We start from the raw sequence: 19,773 nt of genomic DNA on the forward strand, positions 1-19,773 counted from the left end.
CAAATAAGGCCCAATAAGAAGGTGAAGTGTCTCCCGGCTGTTAGCCAGTTCTGGAGTTCTTTGACTCCCAGGGGCACGGAAAGGACTGTGTGCTTGGTCGTGTCGAGAGGGAGACACAGACTCGGCCTTCGAATTGGCCAGCCTGGTGACCAGCGAGCCCGCCCCTCCTTCCCCCTCCCGCGCTCACACTCAGGAAGCAGCTGGCTACAGGCCGGCCTTCGCGGCCGCACACACATCCACTCTCCTCCCAGGCCGCCTCCTCCCTCCCTCCCCCTCTCCCTCTCTCTTCCCCCTTCCCCTCTCCTGCAGCCGCGTCCACACTGCGCCGCCAGGGCAGCCCAGAGCGCTGCGCGCAAGGGCACCAGAGCTGGGGCCGCCACCACTGCCCCTCCCCGCAGCCAGGTTCGCTGCCCGCGGCCGTCTAGGCTCGCACCAGCGTTCCCCCGACGGAACCCGCCGAAAGCAATTAGCCAGCATCCCGAACCGGCCCCCAGACGCACCCCAGGCCCAAGGCAAGGATGAGCAAGACGCGTGAGGCACAAAGCCGAAACTCAACTTTTTAAAGATATTATTTGCTTTGTGTGCGTGTGTGTGCGCGCGCGGGGGGGTAGAGGGAGGGGGAAGCGGCAGAATGAGCTGATGCCGAGGGTACAGCCACCCCACTTCTGCCTGCCTCCTCCTCCCCCTAACGCTACTGCCCTAGCACACGCGCGCGCACACACTGCACTTGGGCCGGGTTTCGGCGCTCTGTCCCCCGGCTTGGATGGGAGTTTTCATTTCCGAAGGAGGCAGAGCCAGGCGAGCGCGCTGAAGGGCTGGAGCCCCAAGTTTCTCCTCGCCAGCTTTGGCTGCCCGCTGTCACTCGCTCAGGCTGGCCGGGGGAAGGGACCCGCACGCCAGGCTTTGTTGTGGAAATCCCGGGTTACCTGGTAAGTGGATGCCATAGGAACTTTGCTAGTAGGCGAGTCGAGAGAAGCCGGGCGCTTGAGAGTGGGGGAGTTACAACGCTCAGAGATACAAACTAGGGATTAGAAATATTTACACTCTGAGCTGCTGGCGTGGTTTAAAAATGCGGGCACCCCAACACCCATATTCTCTAAATGATCTGTTTACTGAGATAGCGATTCTCAATTAGGAATCAAGCTGTGTTCTTGTCAGTTGCCTAAAAGCATTGAAAGTAGAAGAGGGAAAGGAAATCAACAAGGTTTTAAAGTTTTTCTATTTAGGAAGACTTTTTGTTTTGGGCTTTTCTTCTAAACTAGAGGGTCCAGAAGGCTACAAACTCAGGGCAAGTTACGGTACGCAAGGGCATGGTCGCGCACGCCACCCATGAGTCCCTCCTGAAGGGAAACTTGGGAGAAGTGGGAATTGATGGGTTGACATGAGGTCTCTCTCCCTCTTTCCAGTTCCACGTGCTTGTGGAGCTCTAACGAAGGCTGTTTTCCATGCTGTGTCTCACCCAATTCGCTGTCCCTCCCTATTGCCCAGAGGTCCTCCGGTAAGGGGATACATTAACTCCTCGTGGGGACGGGTCCAGCGACTCGCAGCTGCCAGGTCTTGTAACTAGAACTATAACCCACACCGCAAACTGCGCAGATTCAGACTCTCACACTCCCCACCAGGTTCGTCACCTCGCGTTTACATTTTTATAGGGCTCGACAAAATGTCAGCACTGTTTGGAAAATGTCTCAGTCTCAGGGACTTTGTCCTGCGCAAGACTCCAGTCCCTATAAATGACCCTGTGTGTATTTTGAAGTCGCCCGAGGCCGCTTTCTGGAAAGCGTGAGTGAGCAGCCGGCTTTCTCCTAAACACACACCTTGCCTGGAGCGACACTTCCAACTTACTCACTGGAGCCGACAAGTCACTTCGGTGATGAGGAAGTCACCCAAGTGTCTGGAAAACTTGGCCCTGACGGATTTGTCATCCTATGGATGATTCAATTAGGTACCTGTAGGGAGAAACTTTCTGAAAGGTCGTCTCTGGTTTCCCGGGTCGCACGCTCGACTTCTTGGGGGTGTCTAAGAGGCAAGAAGTGAAAGAACAAGGATTATTAGGACGCTAGCTCGGTGCGGGCTCTGGGCCACGCAGGGCGTGCGGCGCGGGGACGTGCACTCCCGGGAGCGGCGAGCAGGGCTGCGGCTCCCTCCGAATTTCGGCTTGGGCTGGGCAGCGCGCTGGTTTCTGCCTCTTCGGCTTTGCAGTCGCCGACGTCGGCGGCGCGCATTCGGCCCCGACTTACTCGGGACTGCGTTGCACAACAGGAAGCCTGAACGAGTTTGTTTTGTTTTGCTGCGCTCGCTTGCGGACAAGGCCGAGGGTTAGGGGCAGAGGCGGCCAAGGAGTAACGGGGTCGCAGCAGCGCATCCCAAGCAGGGCTCAGTCGCCTCAGCCCCAGACCCGCCCCTCGCTCCTTGCCAGAGAGCCCAGGGGCGCGGGCCTTGAATCCCCGCGGGCCAAGATGGGGCGGGGGGGGGGGTGCGGCGTGGGTCATGAACTGATAAAGGCTGCCGTCTCCTGCCCTGCCTCATGCTCTTCTTCACCCCTCGCCACCCGCTTGGTATTCCTCACCCCCTTACTACGCTTTCCCGGGGGCATCATCTGGGCCGTCGTCCCAGCAGTATCTAAACCCAGGGCAGAAGTGGAGGGTACTTCCGGAAATTCGAGACTTGCGGACCCCTCTTACGTAGAAGAGGGATTTGCACTCTCTCCCCACCTATTTCCAGGACTTAGCATCTCTCCTGAGTTTGGGCCTGGGGCTCTGGAGTTTGAGGAGAGGAATGTTCTGCAGCTCCCCCCAGTGGACCAGTTCCCTTTAGGTTGTGGAAAGAGGGAATTCAAGTAAAGACCATAAGGCTAGATGGGGATCTTGGTGATCACCTACAGATGAGGAAACTGAGGCCCAGAGACTTTCAGGAGTTTTGCCCCAGGCTTCAGAGCCAGTTATCACAGTCTCAGCACTCAAGTTTCCCAGTTCAGAGAGCATTTCTTGGCCTGAAGGTGAACTCAAGACAAATGCAGTCTCATTCTGCCCGTTCTGAAAGCTTTGATGAGTCATGATTTCTGCCTTGGGAGTTAGCCAGACGTCTGTTTCCCTCTGTGTAGCATATCCCCACTGGACCTCCTTTTTTACATAAATGGGGAAACTTTTTTTTTTTTTTGGTAAAAGATTGATTTGTGTTGGTTTAAATTTTCTCATTCCTTCTTTTCTTCCTCTTCCAAGTTTTCTTAAGGTGAAGTGTGAAACAGGTGCAACCTGCAAAAGTTTGTAGAAAAAAGATCTGCCACAATGAGTGTTTGAAGCCATTTAGAAACAGGAGTGTGTCATATTAGATGTTATATTTGCAGTTGGGAGCTGTTGAAGTTTAAGGATCACCTTTGAACGCATTACAATTTTCATATGTTTTCACTAGTCGTCTGTGTAGCCAGACTAGCACTAACATTACCTTGAAAAGGAAGAATGGGGGATTTCTTTTCCAGTCACTTTCAAATTCCTTTCCTTATTGGTAGTTGAAGTCCTTTCCTTTGTTGCTCAGAGGACTCAGTAATCTTTCAGTGTGAATAGCTAAATCTAATTGCTGCTCTAACTCCCTCTCCCCTTGGTTCACATTAAGCCAGTTTTAGAGAGCATCTTGTGGCTGGTCCCTGATCTCATCCAAGTTCCTTAATAGTAGTGGGTATGTTGGATATTGAGTACTTGGGGTCAGATGATGTTCTTGGGAGGAAGTGATCATGATTCTGAATAGAAAAAACAACTTTTTTGGGGAGAGGGATGGACTCCAGGGTCCACCTAACGGGTGACATTCCTATTAGGCCAAAATAGGCAGTGTGGGGAGGTTAAATAGCAGCAAATTATGTTTTGTACTAGCCTTGCCTTCATTTACGGAGAAGGCAATGGCACTCCACTCCAGTACTCTTGCCTGGAAAATGCCATGGACAGAGGAGCCTGGTAGGCTGCAGTCCATGGGGTCGCTAGGAGTCAGACATGACTAAGCGACTTCACTTTCACTTTTGACTTTCATGCATTGGAGAAGGAAATGGCAACCCACTCCAGTGTTCTTGCCTGGAGAATCCCAGGGATGGGGGAGCCTGGTGGGCTGCTGTCTCTGGGGTCGCACAGAGTCGGACACGACTGATTTATATGGCAGAAAGTGGTCTTTCCGTCATTTCAGAAGATAGCTTAGTGTTCTCCGTCTTTTTTTTCTCAGTATTCTTTTCTGCTAGTAAATTAATTTGATGACATTCTTTCTGGTGTTGTCTCTCTCATATTGTAGTTATTGATCTCGAGTTGGAATGTTAATTTGTAGTTCTTCCAGAATATATGAGGATTCTTGAGGGAGAGAATTCAGTAAGTGGCATCCTATGCACATTCTCTTCCTTGAAGAAATCATTTTCTGTGTTTCTATAATTATTTTCTGTAGAGATTATTATGAAGAATGCTGAAATGCAAGACTTGACATTTAACTTTCCTCAAAGTTTAGTTGGGTCATAGGCTCAGGACTGAAAATAAAAACACAAACAAATGGCATATAGAAAATCTGTGCAATAAAACTGTGCTGCCTTATGCTTTCCAGGAGGGTTAAATTTACAGTAAAGTCTTTAAAATGACATTAATACATAGTTTGATTCAACTGAACACAACTGAACAAATAGAACATTACCAATACCCTAGAAACTTGACTCTTACTTTCTTCTCATTACTGTCTTCCCCCATCTCTTGCAGCCACTGTGTTCTCAAGAGTAATGACTGCCTTAGCTTCTAACAGATGTAATAATTTTGCCCATTTTTTATGCCTTATGTAAGTGGGGTAATTCAACATGCGCTCCTGAGTTTGACTTCTTTTGCTGATATAATAGCCTTTTAGTAGGTCAAATAATTTGGACTCCCCTTTAAAGTTTAGGGAAACAATTTGGCTTGCAGAAATTAGTTGTTCAGGCATTACTTAATATGATAGAGTTAAGGAAAAACACTAATGAAACAGAAGCCCTGTTCTCTATCCTAATGACCGTCTGATTAGGGAGACTAAACAGATATGAGTGAAACCATAAAGTGAAGCCAGCTTAGGGTGAGCCAGGAGAATGCTGAGGAGCAACTTCCACCATGACAACCCAAAATGCATTTGGCAGTCTCTCTGTTAGGACCAACAACCCCCATGACAAAAAAATGCCTGGTCTCAGTACTGAAGTGACTGTATTTATTTTGTGGCTTTCAGCTAGGATTTTTCATTGTTCACGGGTATGCCAAGATAAAGACAAGAATAATATGCCTGTTCAGAAGAGTGGGATAGACTTTTTATGCTGCTTTGTTCTAATAGAGAAAGGAATAGACTAGGAGGAACAGACCAGGAAGCACACAACTGTAATTAAACTGGTTCCACAAGACACAGAGCTTAGGGTTTATGGTCACACCTTACTTAGACTATATTTATTCAGGCAATACATTATAAATATAGGATATGAATATATAAGTATATAATTATATATTGATTTATATGATAATTTTCAGTATAAATAGTACAATATGATAAATACAAGTATAATAAATATATGTGCATAAATGTATATGAAAAGTCAATATATATCACATATGTAGTGTGAAAAATATAAATACATAGGTATATCAGGTAATTTATGTACCTATAAGGACTGGAGAGAGCTTGATAAATTATACAGAGTACCAAAACTTAATGAAATTAGAATTCAGACAGGAAGGTGAAACACAGGCAAATAACTATAAGGCAATGTGGAAAGTTATGAATGTTAAAGGAGATGTGTATAGAGTGAAATAGTCAACATTTATCACATCCTTCTAGGTACCAGGCACTGGGCTAAACAAGTAACATGCATCATCTCATTTAATGTTCTGTAATGCTATGAACTAGGTGCAATAGTACAATCCTCACCATTTTACAGATCAGTGATAGAGGTAGATTAAGAGAGGATCAGAGAAAGCCCAAGGTGGGGTGGGCTTGGAAGGTGACTAGAATCTGGATTTGGGGAAGGAGAGGGCAGAAGAAGGGAGGAAGGGAAGGACCACTCAGGTGGATTCAAAGACAGTGTATAGAATGAACAGAAACAAGGATCCAACCATGTTCTACTTTGGGAACAAAATCAGGAGACTGAGTTGTAAAACTGAGATAATGAAGGCTCTAAGTAGTTGAGCACAGACTTGAAGTAAAGAAAGCTGGTGTGGGGCTAATCGTGTCTGACATGTTTTCTTTAGGCCAAGAATGGGAACAACTGCACATTCCTTTGGGTGCACCAAGTCTTGCTGAACTCCAGATGAGCAGATAGGATTACAGTGCAAGATCAGCCCCTGTTCCAGGCTCCTTGATAAAAAGATCAGACTTTCTCAGAGTCGGTTATTTCTGAAGCTCTAAGCCAGATCTATGAAGTTTTGTTTCTAGGCCTGCTGGATACTGTACACAGAAAATTAATCAGATGCTAGGGTTATGTATGATTTCTTGTTATTCCTGTGTGTGAAGAAATGGATTAATGTTTTCCCAACCTTTGCAGTATGACCAATAGATTCCACTTCTGTCTGTAACTGACTGAGTCATTCATGTAGGGCTTCTTTTTTTTTTTAAATAAATATGTTGTCATATTGGTTAAGGGCCTAGTCATTGTTGCGGACGTTCATACTTCTGCAGTGATGTCAGTGAACATAATTTAACTTGTATTAAACTTCTGTCTACCAACAGCTAAAAATAGTTACACTGGTTACTTTTCAGCAATAACTAACTACACTGAAGGAAAGAAATCACTCAATTATACATGTGATAGGGATAATTTAATATACTTGAATATTTTGTTTAATGAGTGCTAAATTAAATTTATTTCTAGAATCTTCCATAGATAGATGTTTATTACCCCTTTGAAAGAATTGTGAGTTTTAGCTTTGCAAATAGCTATTCACATGGCTGAGTAATTATTTATGTACACTAGGTGACCAAGAATGCACTTTAATTTGCCATATTTTACAACCTATGTATCTCCTTGTGTGAAAATGGATTTTTTTTTTTTAAATAAAAATCTCCAGCCAGTTACTTTTCTTTTATATTTCTGAAGAAGCCTTTGTGTCTCAAACCATGGCCATGTGGTGTTCACTTTTTGCAATTCAGGTAATTAATTCAGTGGTGACATCATTGGGAATGTGTTCATTTTTCCATTTCAAATTCCTCCTCATAGGATCTTATGTTAACTCATAAGAACACGTTTCAAAAAAACTCAGTTCTTGAGGACAGGTAATTTAAACTACCCCCGCCCCCTTTCACATTGTAAAATTGAAGTTTTATTTTAGGGAAGGTTACCTACCCCTTGCAACAAGGAAGATATAAAATTGTCAATCATCGTGATCTCTGATTCTGTCAGTCAGTCGGTTAACTGGTATTTGTAGAGCACAACTGATCAATTGATACTAAATAAAAGGCAAAGTGAAAGATAACAGCGGTAGGAGTGTGCGTGTTCATCGCTCAGTCATGTCTGACTCTTTGTGACCCCATGGACTGTAGCCTCCTAGGCTCCTCTGTTTATGGAATTCTCCAGGCAAGAATACTAGAGTGGGTAGCCGTTCCCTTCTCCAGGGGCTCTTCCTGACCCAGGGGTTGAAGTGGGGTCTCTTGTATTGCAGGCAAATTCTTTACCATCTGAGTTTCCAGAGAAGCCCCGGTAGGAGTATAGCTTTGTGCTATTTAATTCTTATTTTCCATAAAGCTAAAAATGTCAAACATTTAGATTTTCTCTTCATTACAGCCATATTATGGGGTCTGTTTTATTTTGGCTGTTTAATTCTGTCTGTTTCTACAGATTTTCTTGATAGGTACCTGGGCTGGCAGATAGTCTCAATGCTTTTATAACAGTAGCTTTTATGTGTTTTTTGTCTGTAACGCACCAGAAAATATTTTTTTTTTTTATCTTACCCAGAGCACTGTGCATGTAGATATGCAGACATATACACCTGCAAATCTCTGAAATGAAACGATTCTTAACTATTAATATATTTGATGCACATTGATAACTTCTGTTTTATTCTGCTGCTGTTTTACTCTAGTCAGTTCTATTTCATTAAAAAATGTTTCTCCATTAAATAATTGATTTCAGGGCTCACCAGTGGATTTTGACCAATTTGAAAAACAGTACTTTAGAAACAATACTTTGTTAAACATAGATCTGAACTTACAGCCCATATTCAACTTGGACCAATGCTTTGGCCAGGGCATGGGGCCTTTCTGAACTTACCTATGTTTGTCTTAAAACTCCTTTTCATTTCAAGTTTGTTCTCATTTTGTGTTTTTTTTTTTTTTTTTGCAAATGACTAATGGAATCCCTAACTATCCCCCTCTCTTTTGCTTCTTTTGGTAGGGTCATGCTTTTCTAGAATTTGCTGTACTCATTGGTGAATTCATGACTGAGGCAAAGTCAATGAAACACTTGTAGGTAACTACTACTAAAAGTAGTGACATTTAATAAGTTAGGGGGATATGAGAGTTGCATAGATGCACTGAAGTGTAAAAAGTAGATTCTAAGAAAGGTTATTGAACTTCTAATATTGTCCTCCAGCAATATTTTCCTGAAGGTCTGAACTTCTAGAAATTTATAATCACTAGCATTGTTTCGACGGAGAAGGCAATGGCACCCCACTCCAGTACTCCTGCCTGGAAAATCCCATGGACGGAGGAGCCTGGTAGGCTGCAGTCCGTGGGGTCGCTAAGAGTCAGACACAACTGAGCGACTTCACTTTCACTTTTCACTTTCATGCATTGGAGAAGGAAATGGCAACCCACTCCAGTGTTCTTGCCTGGAGAATCCCAGGGATGGGGGAGCCTGGTGGGCTGCCATCTCTGGGGTCTCACAGAGTCGGACACGACTGAAGCGACTTAGCAGCAGCAGCAGCAGCATTGTTTCGAAGGTTTTCAATGCTGCTTACGATTTTTAAGTTAGGATTAACTAACTACAGAATAAATTCCTGCATTAGATTTGGTCATTTTTTTCCCCCATGTTTTCCCCTTCCCTCTCCCTCCTCCTTTCTGTTCCTCTTCTCCCTCTCCCTTCCTTTTTTTCCTCAGTGTCCTGTCCATATTTACTATCCACATTTTTAGTATCATAGCCACTCATATGATTAAAAAGGCACTGCCAGATATTTTACTCCACAAACTTAGGGGAAGATTATTTTTATTTTTGAGAAAATTTTATATAAAAAGTTAAAATGTTTATCTCTAATTCAGTAGCAAAGAGTTGGAATCACAGATAAAACAATGTCAAGAATTCTATTAAATGGGATCCATAAGTTCATTATATTGTCTTTTTTGAGTGGTCTTTGGTAGAATGGTTTGAATTTCTGAAGGGAACACTGATTTGTCTTCGTACTTTTAATTGAAGTATGGTATAACTCAAAGCTAAACCTCTTTAATTTTATTTTAATGGTGATTATATTGTTTGAGTAATAGCTAAACATCTTAGTATTCAAAATAAATATGTTAATATTCTTACATTACCTATATTAGACCTTGGGAGTGCCCAAGTGGCCATGTGGTCTCTATGTACTAACTACCAGGTGTAACCTCCTTGACTTTTCACTCCACATCCTAATGACGTGGAATCATTCCAGCTCTGTTTCTGTGTAACTTCTGTTGTAAATTCTGTGAGTCTGTCAGTCTCACTGTATAAAGTTATGAAACCACAGAAATGATCATCTATACTTTGTGCTGGTTACTTAATATACTTTCAATTTAGAGAAATGATATTGTACACATCCAGTGCATTTCCTCTATAATATCCTCCAGCTTCACAGGCACATGTTTGCACTTTTCTGTTGTTAAAATTGCAGACAAGAGTAATTTTGATTTATTGGTGACATCTAATATAGCTGTGTTTATATTGTTGCCAATAAAATGACTTACACGATTGGTTTTTGTTTATACAATCTTTTCTGAGGAGTCAGTCACCTGTGTTAGGACAAGGTACATTCTGCTTATTAAAATGAACTCCTGGGATCTAAGAACATTCAGCTCTATCTGTCCTTGATTGAATTGCAAAATGTGCTTTACACTGCAGCCGTGCATGAGAATAACTTATATTACCTATCAGTAGGCTTTTCATTTCTATATTCTTCTGGCTACAAAGCTGTAACTAGAGAAACCCATGGGAATAGCACAGACCTATTAGTGATCAAGGCAGCAATGTTGAAAAGGCAACGTTAATGAAATTATACAATCATTAACCCGAAGGGGAAAAATAAAAGGAATCAATAAAAACTCTATTTTAGATGGTTTATATGTATATATAAGAAGTCAGCTCAGGGGCGATTTGTTTGCTGACCAGTGTTTTGTGTCTCATTATCAGGTTTTCTGTGCAGGGTAAGAAATGCTTGTGGCATAAAAGGAATGGAAAATGTAACAAAGGCTAAATGTAGCCTAAGGAAATGAAATGATGTATGAAAATTAATAATTAACTGGCTCATCAGATGAATTATGACTCTAGATGAGTCTATTAATAATAGTAAGTAAGAAAGGGCTTTTGGATGTAAATGGACATTATGGAACTAATATTTTTAGAATTCTCTTGAAGATATGAGTTAACATTGCTTTTTAAAATCTTTTAACCTACAAGGCACAGTGCCTCGAGCGTTGGGTAGAAGGTAGAAGTATGATCTTGTATTTTGATTAAAGTCATAGCTTTTCTAGAAATCTATTGAAATTATCATTAAATGATTTTGTGCCTTGGTTTCCTGAGGAGTTAAGTAATTTCCTCTCTGACCTGACTTACAACAGTGTGTTTTAAGAGTTTTAATGTGGTCGAAAGGAAAGATTTATTAACTTATATTGACTCATAGCAGAATGAGTAAACATTTTCATTGTTTTAACCAATGGAGTATTAAAAATCTACATGTGTTAATATGTCATATCCAAAGTACACCAAATTTATCCTTCTGGATATTCCTTGCTTTTTCTTTCTACTTTTTTTTTTTTTCTGATGATGCCTGGATTAGTCATTGAATGGAGGACAGAAGAGAAAGTAATACTGGAGAACGTAAGTTTTTAAAGAGAAAAATGCTCTTCCAGTGGAATCCTACCAGTCAGGTTTTGATAGTGATTAGTTGTGATTTTACTTTCTGGCCAAGTATAGGACATTTTAACTTGGATGTTCATTTTTCTGGGTGAATGTTTTCTTTCAGCACATTGCTGATGTGGAAGCCTCCTATCAGTTCTTGTTTTGATGGAGTTGGTAGAGATTGCTGTTCTTTGTTGCTTTCATATCCACCCAATCCCTTTGATTTAAGTGCCGCAGACACAAAATCTACATATTTGGGCTTCCCTGGTAACTCAGGGTAAAGAATCTGCCTGCCAATGCAGTGGACATGGGTTTGATCCCTGGTCTGGGTAGATCCCACATGCCTCAGGGTAACTAAGCCTGTGGGCAACAACTACTGGGCCCGTGGTCTAGAGCCTGAGAACTGCAACTGCTGAAGCCCATGCGACCTGGAGCCCCTGCTCTGCAAACAGAGAAGCCACCACAATGAGAAGCCCCCACTCACCACAACTAGAGAAAGCTCGAGCAATAACCAACACCCAGCACCGCCAGAAACAGACATGTTTTAGAAAACTACACATTTATCCTTCATCATAGTTAATGAGTACTTTCTATAATCTTCCTTTTCTTAATTATTGGAAAGAACAAAATTTCAAGTGATTATCACCAAATTCTTCATCTTTTGTGGATGAAAAACTGTCCAGAGAAGTTATAAATGGTTTGCCACAAGTAAAACTCAGGTCTCCTAAATTCTCGTTGGGAATGCTGTTTACTCTGACTCAGTGAGGATGGGTTTTTCTTACAAGTTAGTTGTTTATTCCTTTTTTGTTACCAAGTAGGCTCAAAATTACACATGATCATATGACCTAGCCAAAAAGCACATAGAATACTATATAATGTGAATAAACAAATTGATTTTTAAATTCTGGTATCTAATGTTTGAAAAATCTGCTTGTATAATTAATGTGAGAACTGGATTATTTGGCATATTTTTCATACAGTTTATTTTATTTTTGTCTTGAGGCCGGTTTTTCTCAGCTCACACAACATTGACCTATTGGTTTTTCTTTATGGTATTAATCACTTTACTTTCTGGCTGTTGCTTTTTTAGTAATAAAATTTAAGTACATTTTTTGTTGTTGTTTTTACTTTCACCCTAAAGCTATTTAAAACAGGAGTGTGATTTATAAAAAATAAAAATAAGATAAATATTCAAGCAAGTTTGAGTTCTTATAACTAAGTTCTTAGTGCTTTAATTATTTTTCCTCTTACAAACTCACCTTCTTAATGGTCTAGTACTTACATGTTTTTATCCACATTTTTGATGAGAATTCCTGCTTGTATATGATCTTACTGCCAGAACTAACTCCTTTATTTTTAAAAACCTGGAAATGGGCACAGTCTGCAAATCTGCAGACACTTGTCACCTGGACCATGGTCTTAGTGACTCATATTTCCAGTCATGTTGTATAATTATTTATTTTCAACAAATTGCCAATACAATATATTTATTTTGCCTTTTTTTTGATTGGTGCTGAATAAGTGCTTTCTTGTGTAGGGTTCAAAGTGCTTCAGAAAACACTATTTTATCAATGAGTGGAGAATAGATGGCCAATATCATCTGGCAAAGCACAGAGACATTAAATGACTCTTGCCCACAATCAACCAATGAATCAGCAGACCAGCTGGTAATACACTTGAGTTCTTCTAAATGGGTGCAGCAGAAAAGGCATTGGGATTTTTCCAGCATTTAAAAAAAAAAAAAATCTTACAACCAGTCTGATACAGGGTTATTTCTTATTATTTCATAAATAAGCTTAAATGATGCAGGTTTGAATAATCTGCATTGCATTTATTTGTCCCTTCTTGGCTACTGTAGTGGAGGGAAAGATAGGAATGAGACCTAGGATTGTTTCTGAGGACTAGATGGCATTTAAGTATTAAATGTGGTAGACTGATAGAATTATTAGTAGAATGGAGACTTGATAAAGTTAAAGAAAGCATTCTAGACTTATATTGTTGGTGATCTTAGAAGTTCCTCAATACATGGACATATACAGTCAACTTTGCAGAAGGCACAGTGAATGCTTGGCTTGAAAATTAAATACTACAGATTTCCTCCGCTATCTGAAAGTAAAGTGGTCATAGGTCAGCTGAAATGGCATAAAGTTAAGGAGCAATTACTTAGGATACATGTTGCTAAGGGATGTACAAAATAAACTGAGATAAAGTACAGATGCTCACAGACACAGTTTGATGCTATGGAGGCTTGAAGTTGAGATGCTGAGTATTGTTCCTAGGGAAAGGAGCTTGATGCTACCAATCTCACTGCTCGGGATGAGGACTGCCTCTGTAATAGCCCCCTGCAGAACAAATGCTGAATGATGTTTTTGTTTTTCACTTTTTTTCTTTCTTTCTTTTTTTTTTTTTTTAGGTTTCTTTTCTTTTTTTTTTTAAATTTTATTTTATTGTTAAACTTTACAATATTGTATTCGTTTTGCCAAATATCGAAATGAATCCACCACAGGTATACCCGCGTTCCCCATCCTGAACCCTCCTCCCTCCTCCCTCCCCTCCCCTCCCTCTGGGTCGTCCCAGTGCACCAGCCCCAAGCATCCAGTACCGTGCATTGAACCTGGACTGGCGACTCGTTTCATACATGATATTATACATGTTTCAATGCTATTTTCCCAAATCTCCCCACCCTCTCCCTCTCCCACAGAGTCCATAAGACTGATCTATACATCGGTGTCTCTTTTGCTGTCTCGTACACAGGGTTATTGTTACCATCTTTCTAAATTCCATATATATGCATTAGTATACTGTATTGGTGTTTTTCTTTCTGGCTTACTTCACTCTGTATAATAGGTTCCAGTTTCATCCATCTCATTAGAACTGATTCAAATGTATTCTTTTTAATGGCTGAGTAATACTCCATTGTGTATATGTACCACAGCTTTCTTTATCCATTCATCTGCTGATGGGCATCTAGGTTGCTTCCATGTCCTGGCTATTATAAACAGTGCTGCGATGAACATTGGGGTACACGTGTCTCTTTCCCTTCTGGTTTCCTCAGTGTGTATGCCCAGCAGTGGGATTGCTGGATCATAAGGCAGTTCTATTTCCAGTTTTTTAAGGAATCTCCACACTGTTCTCCATAGTGGCTGTACTAGTTTGCATTCCCACCAACGTGCAAGAGAGTTCCCTTCTCTCCACACCCTCTCCAGCATTTATTGCTTGTAGACTTATGGACTGCAGCCATTCTGACTGGCGTGAAATGGTACCTCATAGTGGTTTTGATTTGCATTTCTTTGATAATGAGTGATGTTGAGCATCTTTTCATGTGTTTGTTAGCCATCTGTATGTCTTTTTTGGAGAAATGTCTATTTAGTTCTTTGGCCCATTTTTTGATTGGGTCATTTATTTTTCTGGAGTTGAGCTGTAGGAGTTGCTTGTATATTTTTGAGATTAGTTGTTTGTCAGTTGCTTCATTTGCTATTATTTTCTCCCATTCTGAAGGCTGCCTTTTCACCTTGCTAATAGTTTCCTTTGTTGTGCAGAAGCTTTTAAGGTTAATTAGGTCCCATTTATTTTTGCTTTTATTTCCAATATTCTGGGAGTTGGGTCATAGAGGATCCTGCTGTGATGTATGTCAGAGAGTGTTTTGCCTATGTTCTCCTCTAGGAGTTTTATAGTTTCTGGTCTTACATTGAGATCTTTAATCCATTTTGAGTTTATTTTTGTGTAAGGTGTTAGAAAGTGGTCTAGTTTCATTCTTTAACAAGTGGTTGACCAGTTTTCCCAGCACCACTTGTTAAAGAGGTTGTCTTTAATCCATTGTATATTCTTGCCTCCTTTGTCAAAGATAAGGTGTCCATATGTGCGTGGATTTATCTCTGGGCTTTCTATTTTGTTCCATTGATCAATATTTCTGTCTTTGTGCCAGTACCATACTGTCTTGATAACTGTGGCTTTGTAATAGAGCCTGAAGTCAGGCAGGTTGATTCCTCCAGTTCCATTCTTCTTTCTCAAGATAGCTTTGGCTATTCGAGGTTTTTTGTACACTTTTTTTTCTTAAGAGTGAAAATCCCTCCTCAAATTTCTTTTGGTTAGTGAAAAGTTACTAAGATAAATCTTCTGAAAGTGATGTGGCATAAAGTGAACTTTTGAAAAGCAAGGGATACCTGTATTTCTGATTTTCTAAAATGATAAAGAAAAAAGAAAACCCCCTCACAAAAAGTTTACCATGGTTGATATCCTGTGCTCAGTGATTTATGGAACATTCTTTTGGGAGTTGAATTGGAAATATTCATCTAAGACATTGGATCATAGAAAAAAGGAGGACTCGTCCAGTTGAGGATATCTGGCCGTTACTACTTTGCACCCAGTCTGTATTGTCCAACGTTGGCTTCTTTCCATGACTGTCATGTTTACTTAAAAGAATTCAAATTGTGACTGAGTCTGTCATTTATTGGGAGTAGTGGCACTTAGTCCTTAGTCATGGCATGACATACATTTTGGGGAACTGTAGATCAAGAGAGGAAAAAGCCTTTCTGAATGATTTGTAACCAGGGAGTACTGACACACAGATGGATGATGCTGTCCTGTGGCCACGTCACTGCTTTTGGTTCTCCCTCTGCCACTTGAGAAAGAGGGTGGTAGGATGGCAGATGGCAGCTTTGTGGAACTCCTATCAGTTTACCGTGCGTGGTACATGGCGAACATACTCACCTTGAGAAGGGTTGTTTTGTCCTTATGTTCTCTGTAGAGCATTTCACACAGCCTTATCCTTTTCTAGGATCTTACTGAAAGGTGAGAGTATTGTGATGTTGATTATATTTTCATCCCCATCAACTCAGGATCAATATAGAACTAAAACTCTAATGCTGCTGTAAATATTTAGATATATGAAGCCTTTATGAAATCCCCATGCCTATTTCAAAAAATCTTTTGTTAATCTAGGAACCATGAGAAAATTGCTTTGTTAATGTCCTCACAATCGCATTTAGAGTTTGTATCATCTTTCTGTTTGTTTACTGGAACCTTTGGGCAGCAGTCTTACAGCTCATGAAGGTGATGCATTTGGGTTTCCCAGGATGCACCGTAGCAGTGGAGCAAAGTAAGTTCCATTTTGCGAGCTGGCACCAGTAGATTGGTTATAGTTGCCAAGAGCACTGTATTGAGAACGGTTCAGTGGCAAACAAAACAAAACAATGCAGTGATCCATAATCCATGTCTACCATGAATGCAGGAGGGGAGAGTGCCTGCCAGTGAACCATGTATTCGATAACCATGTTCTACATGAAAGACTGTTTTGCTGAGTGCTTCCTGATATGAATGCTACACAGGTTGAAAACTCATTGTAACTTATTTTCCTTTTTACTTTTAAAAATGCCTGCATTTATTTTTTTAAACAGGCTAATAAACCACACCATGGATAACTTATTGGACTTTGCCTGAAAGGAATCATTAGTGTCATTGGATATTTGACCAACCTGGCTACAGGTTTTTTCAGAATGAATGGAAGGTCATGCAGCATGAATCTCCAGCGGACATCAGGAACCCCACAGGGGCCTGGGATGGTCAGTGGCCAACACATCCCTCCCATTCAAGCCCATTCGGGGACTCCTGGCCCCTCATCCTGTGGCAGCACAACAAGCTCTGCCATTGGAAGCCTTGCTAACAGCCTCCATCTCAAGATGCCCTCAGGAGGAGGGATGGCTCCTCAGAGCAACGTGAATGAGAGCCCCATCCATCTGCCTGCCTTGAGCCCCCGGAGGCAAGTGCTCACCAGTGGGAAGCCACGTTTCCAGGTCACCCAGGCTGGAGGCGTGTCAGGGCCACACACATTAAAGCCAAAGCAGCAGCAGTTTGGAAGCCCCTTTCCTCCAAATTCTGGGAAAGGTAGGATTGTCTTTCTGGGATCTTTTAAAAGTGGACACTGTTGTTTTTCTCTTCCTTGTCTCTTCTCTGCAAGCAAATCCTATGGAAAAATACATGATTCAGTGTCAGGGTCAAAGTCTCATAATGATATGTAGCTTCCTAGGAAAGGATGTGGATGTGTACATTTGTGTGAGGACGAGGGCACCACAGTGGTAAGTGTATTGTTTCATGGACTGTGAAACAGTTGAAGATGAGATGGAAAGATTGAAAACAGGGAGGTAGCATAAGTGTCATAGAGGAAAACAAGAGCATGTTTAGCAAGACCCTGCCCTCTGGATGCACAGAGCTCCATCTTGTCTTACCAGGAGCTAGATTCTGCAGGCCATGGAGGAGATGGGTGACTGCAGCTGTCATTATGTTAGTTGGGTGCTAGAAGAAAGGTGATGTTTGGAAGGAAAAGGATTTAAAGTGGAGAAATTTTAATACCCAATAAAATGAGGAACAGGTACATAAAATGATAAAATATTCTAAGAGCAAAACCTATAATCTTTATAACATAGCTAGTGACAATAGAGAAAGCAGCTAGAAGAGTATATTGAAAAGATGTATGTCTGTACTTGTGGAGAACTCGAAAAACTTGCCAATTTGAGAGAGATGAGTGCAGAGAGAATGCTTCCAATTCAGTAGATTTTGAATTACCATAGCTTTTATTTATTTATTTTTTTAAATTTTATTTTATTTTTAAACTTTACAATATTGTATTAGTTTTGCCAAATATCAAAATGAATCCGCCACAGGTATACCCACATTCCCCATCCTGAACCCTCCTCCCTCCTCCCTCCCAGTGCACCAGCTGCAAGCATCCAGTACCATGCATTGAACCTGGACTGGCGACTCGTTTCATACATGATATTATACATGTTTCAATGCTATTCTCCCAATTCTCCCCACCCTCTCCCTCTCCCACAGAGTCCATAAGACTGATCTATACATCGGTGTCTCTTTTGCTGTCTCGTACACAGGGTTATTGTTACCATCTTTATAAATTCCATATATATGCGTTAGTATACTGTATTGGTGTTTTTCTTTCTGGCTTACTTCACTCTGTATAATAGGTTCCAGTCTCATCCACCTCATTAGAACTGATTCAAATGTATTCTTTTTAATGGCTGAGTAATACTCCAATAGCTTTTATTTTTTAACCATAGATTTTGAATTAAGAATAATTGTCAGAGAATAACAAATTATTTGAATGACTTGCTCTGTCTAGAAACTGATGTTGAGTTAACGAGGTTATATTGCTAATGATATGTGTATCGGGGCTAGAAAAAGGAGCATGTATATTATGCAAAGCATAGCTTTGTTATATAGCAGAGCATGATTATATTTTCCTCTAGATATTTTTACCATGTATTTTTAAATGCCTATACTCAGTGTTTATGCATGTGCATTCTCAGTCATGTCTTCCTCTTCCCAACCCTATGGACTGTAGCCTGCCAGCCTCCTCTGTCCATGGGATTTTCCAAGTAAGAATACTGGAGTGGATTTCCATTTCCCCCTCCAAGTGTTTATACCACCAAATAAAATTCCTAGCAGCCTTGTAAGTGGCTATTCACCTAGTTAGCTCATAACTTAGCCAATTATGATGAATAATGGTTTATATCAGGCAGGTAACCCCAAAGTTGTTTGTTTTAGTGTCTGTGTATTTCTGAGTATGGAAAAGTTGATATAAATGGATAGATTAAAAAAACCTGAACATATGTGTAACTTTTTTTCTTTTCTTTTTTACTTATTTATTTTGGTCTAGGTTTGTTTTGAGTTGTTTTATTTCTCAGAGCTAACCGATATCTAGTGTAAGTACAGGAAAACTTTCCCTGGGGGCTGCATCCAGAATAGCTCTGCCATTGTTGGGTTGCTATGTTCATGGCATGGCAAGCTGAGCTTCTTAATGTCAAGCTCGTGTGTTTGTATTTACAGGGGCTGAGGCCCAGTACAGTCTTTCAGCTCGTGCTTGACTAGTGAACTGTAGCTTGCTTTTATATATATTTGTGTTTGAAATCCTGACTTGCAGGAAATAGTGGTGATAATATTAAAAACTTGTGCTTATTATATAATAACTTAGCATGTGTTAGGCATTGTGTTAAGTGCTTTCCAATACATAATCTCAGTTATTCCTCACAACACTCCTGAGTTGCATGCTATTGTTGAATAACTGACAAAGGAATTAAAGTCTAGAAAAAAAAATAAGTAACTTAAGCCTTGTCAGGCAATAAGGAGTTTGGGAATATTACTTTGATAGTGACTAGATGTGTTTATAATTATAGTCATAGTTGATAAAAAAAAATGTTTCAGGTACTTAAGGAATAACAAACTCTCAGGGCCAGTTCATCGTGGAACTCATGTAAAAATTAGCACTGCTTCCTGATTCTCCTCTTTTTGATTTTCTGGCTCCTTGCTTAACTTCCAAGCTTGCAGTGTCTTTTCTAGATCTGCATGATTGGGGCATGCAGGGACATGGGTAAGGAGTTGAGGACAACTGAATTTTTATTCTCCCTCACCTTACAGGTTGGATACCACTAGTGGTCTGGATGTTACCAGGAGTGGCTTGTTGTGTCCCTTTCAAATCTTGGTTGATAGTTTCTAAACTAAGCCAATAACTGAGAATGGTGATCTGGAACTGTTTGAACTTCATCCAGTCATTTGTTCTACAAATAATTATTAAGCATATGTTATGGGTGAGCTACTGTTTGGGGGATTTGTTGCTGTTCAGTTGCTAAGTTGTGTCCAACTCTTTGAGACCCCACGGACTGCAGCATGCCAGGCTCCTCTGTCCTCCACTCTCTCCCAGGGTTTGCTCAAATTCA

The 19,773-nt window shown here is 41.0% G+C and overlaps 1 protein-coding gene across 4 annotated transcripts in view; it reads left to right on the forward strand.

The window, feature by feature from the left end:
• Positions 1 to 213: 213 nt before the first annotated feature.
• Positions 214 to 19,773, forward strand: part of GLIS3 (GLIS family zinc finger 3) — a 499,909-nt gene continuing 480,349 nt past the window's right edge. The window contains exons 1-3 of one of the 4 annotated variants that reach the window (XM_061425404.1): positions 842 to 929; positions 12,585 to 12,714; positions 16,444 to 16,930. In XM_061425404.1, coding sequence (XP_061281388.1) covers positions 16,543 to 16,930 — 388 coding nt within the window. In that variant the 5' untranslated portion in view covers positions 842 to 929; positions 12,585 to 12,714; positions 16,444 to 16,542. Of the gene's footprint in view, positions 930 to 12,584; positions 12,715 to 16,443; positions 16,931 to 19,773 lie in introns of all 4 variants that reach the window. The other 3 variants (XM_061425405.1, XM_061425406.1, XM_061425407.1) reach the window with 3 other exon arrangements.

The sequence above is a fragment of the Bos javanicus genome, chromosome 8 (assembly GCF_032452875.1).
Source record: "Bos javanicus breed banteng chromosome 8, ARS-OSU_banteng_1.0, whole genome shotgun sequence".
Lineage (NCBI taxonomy): Eukaryota > Metazoa > Chordata > Mammalia > Artiodactyla > Bovidae > Bos > Bos javanicus.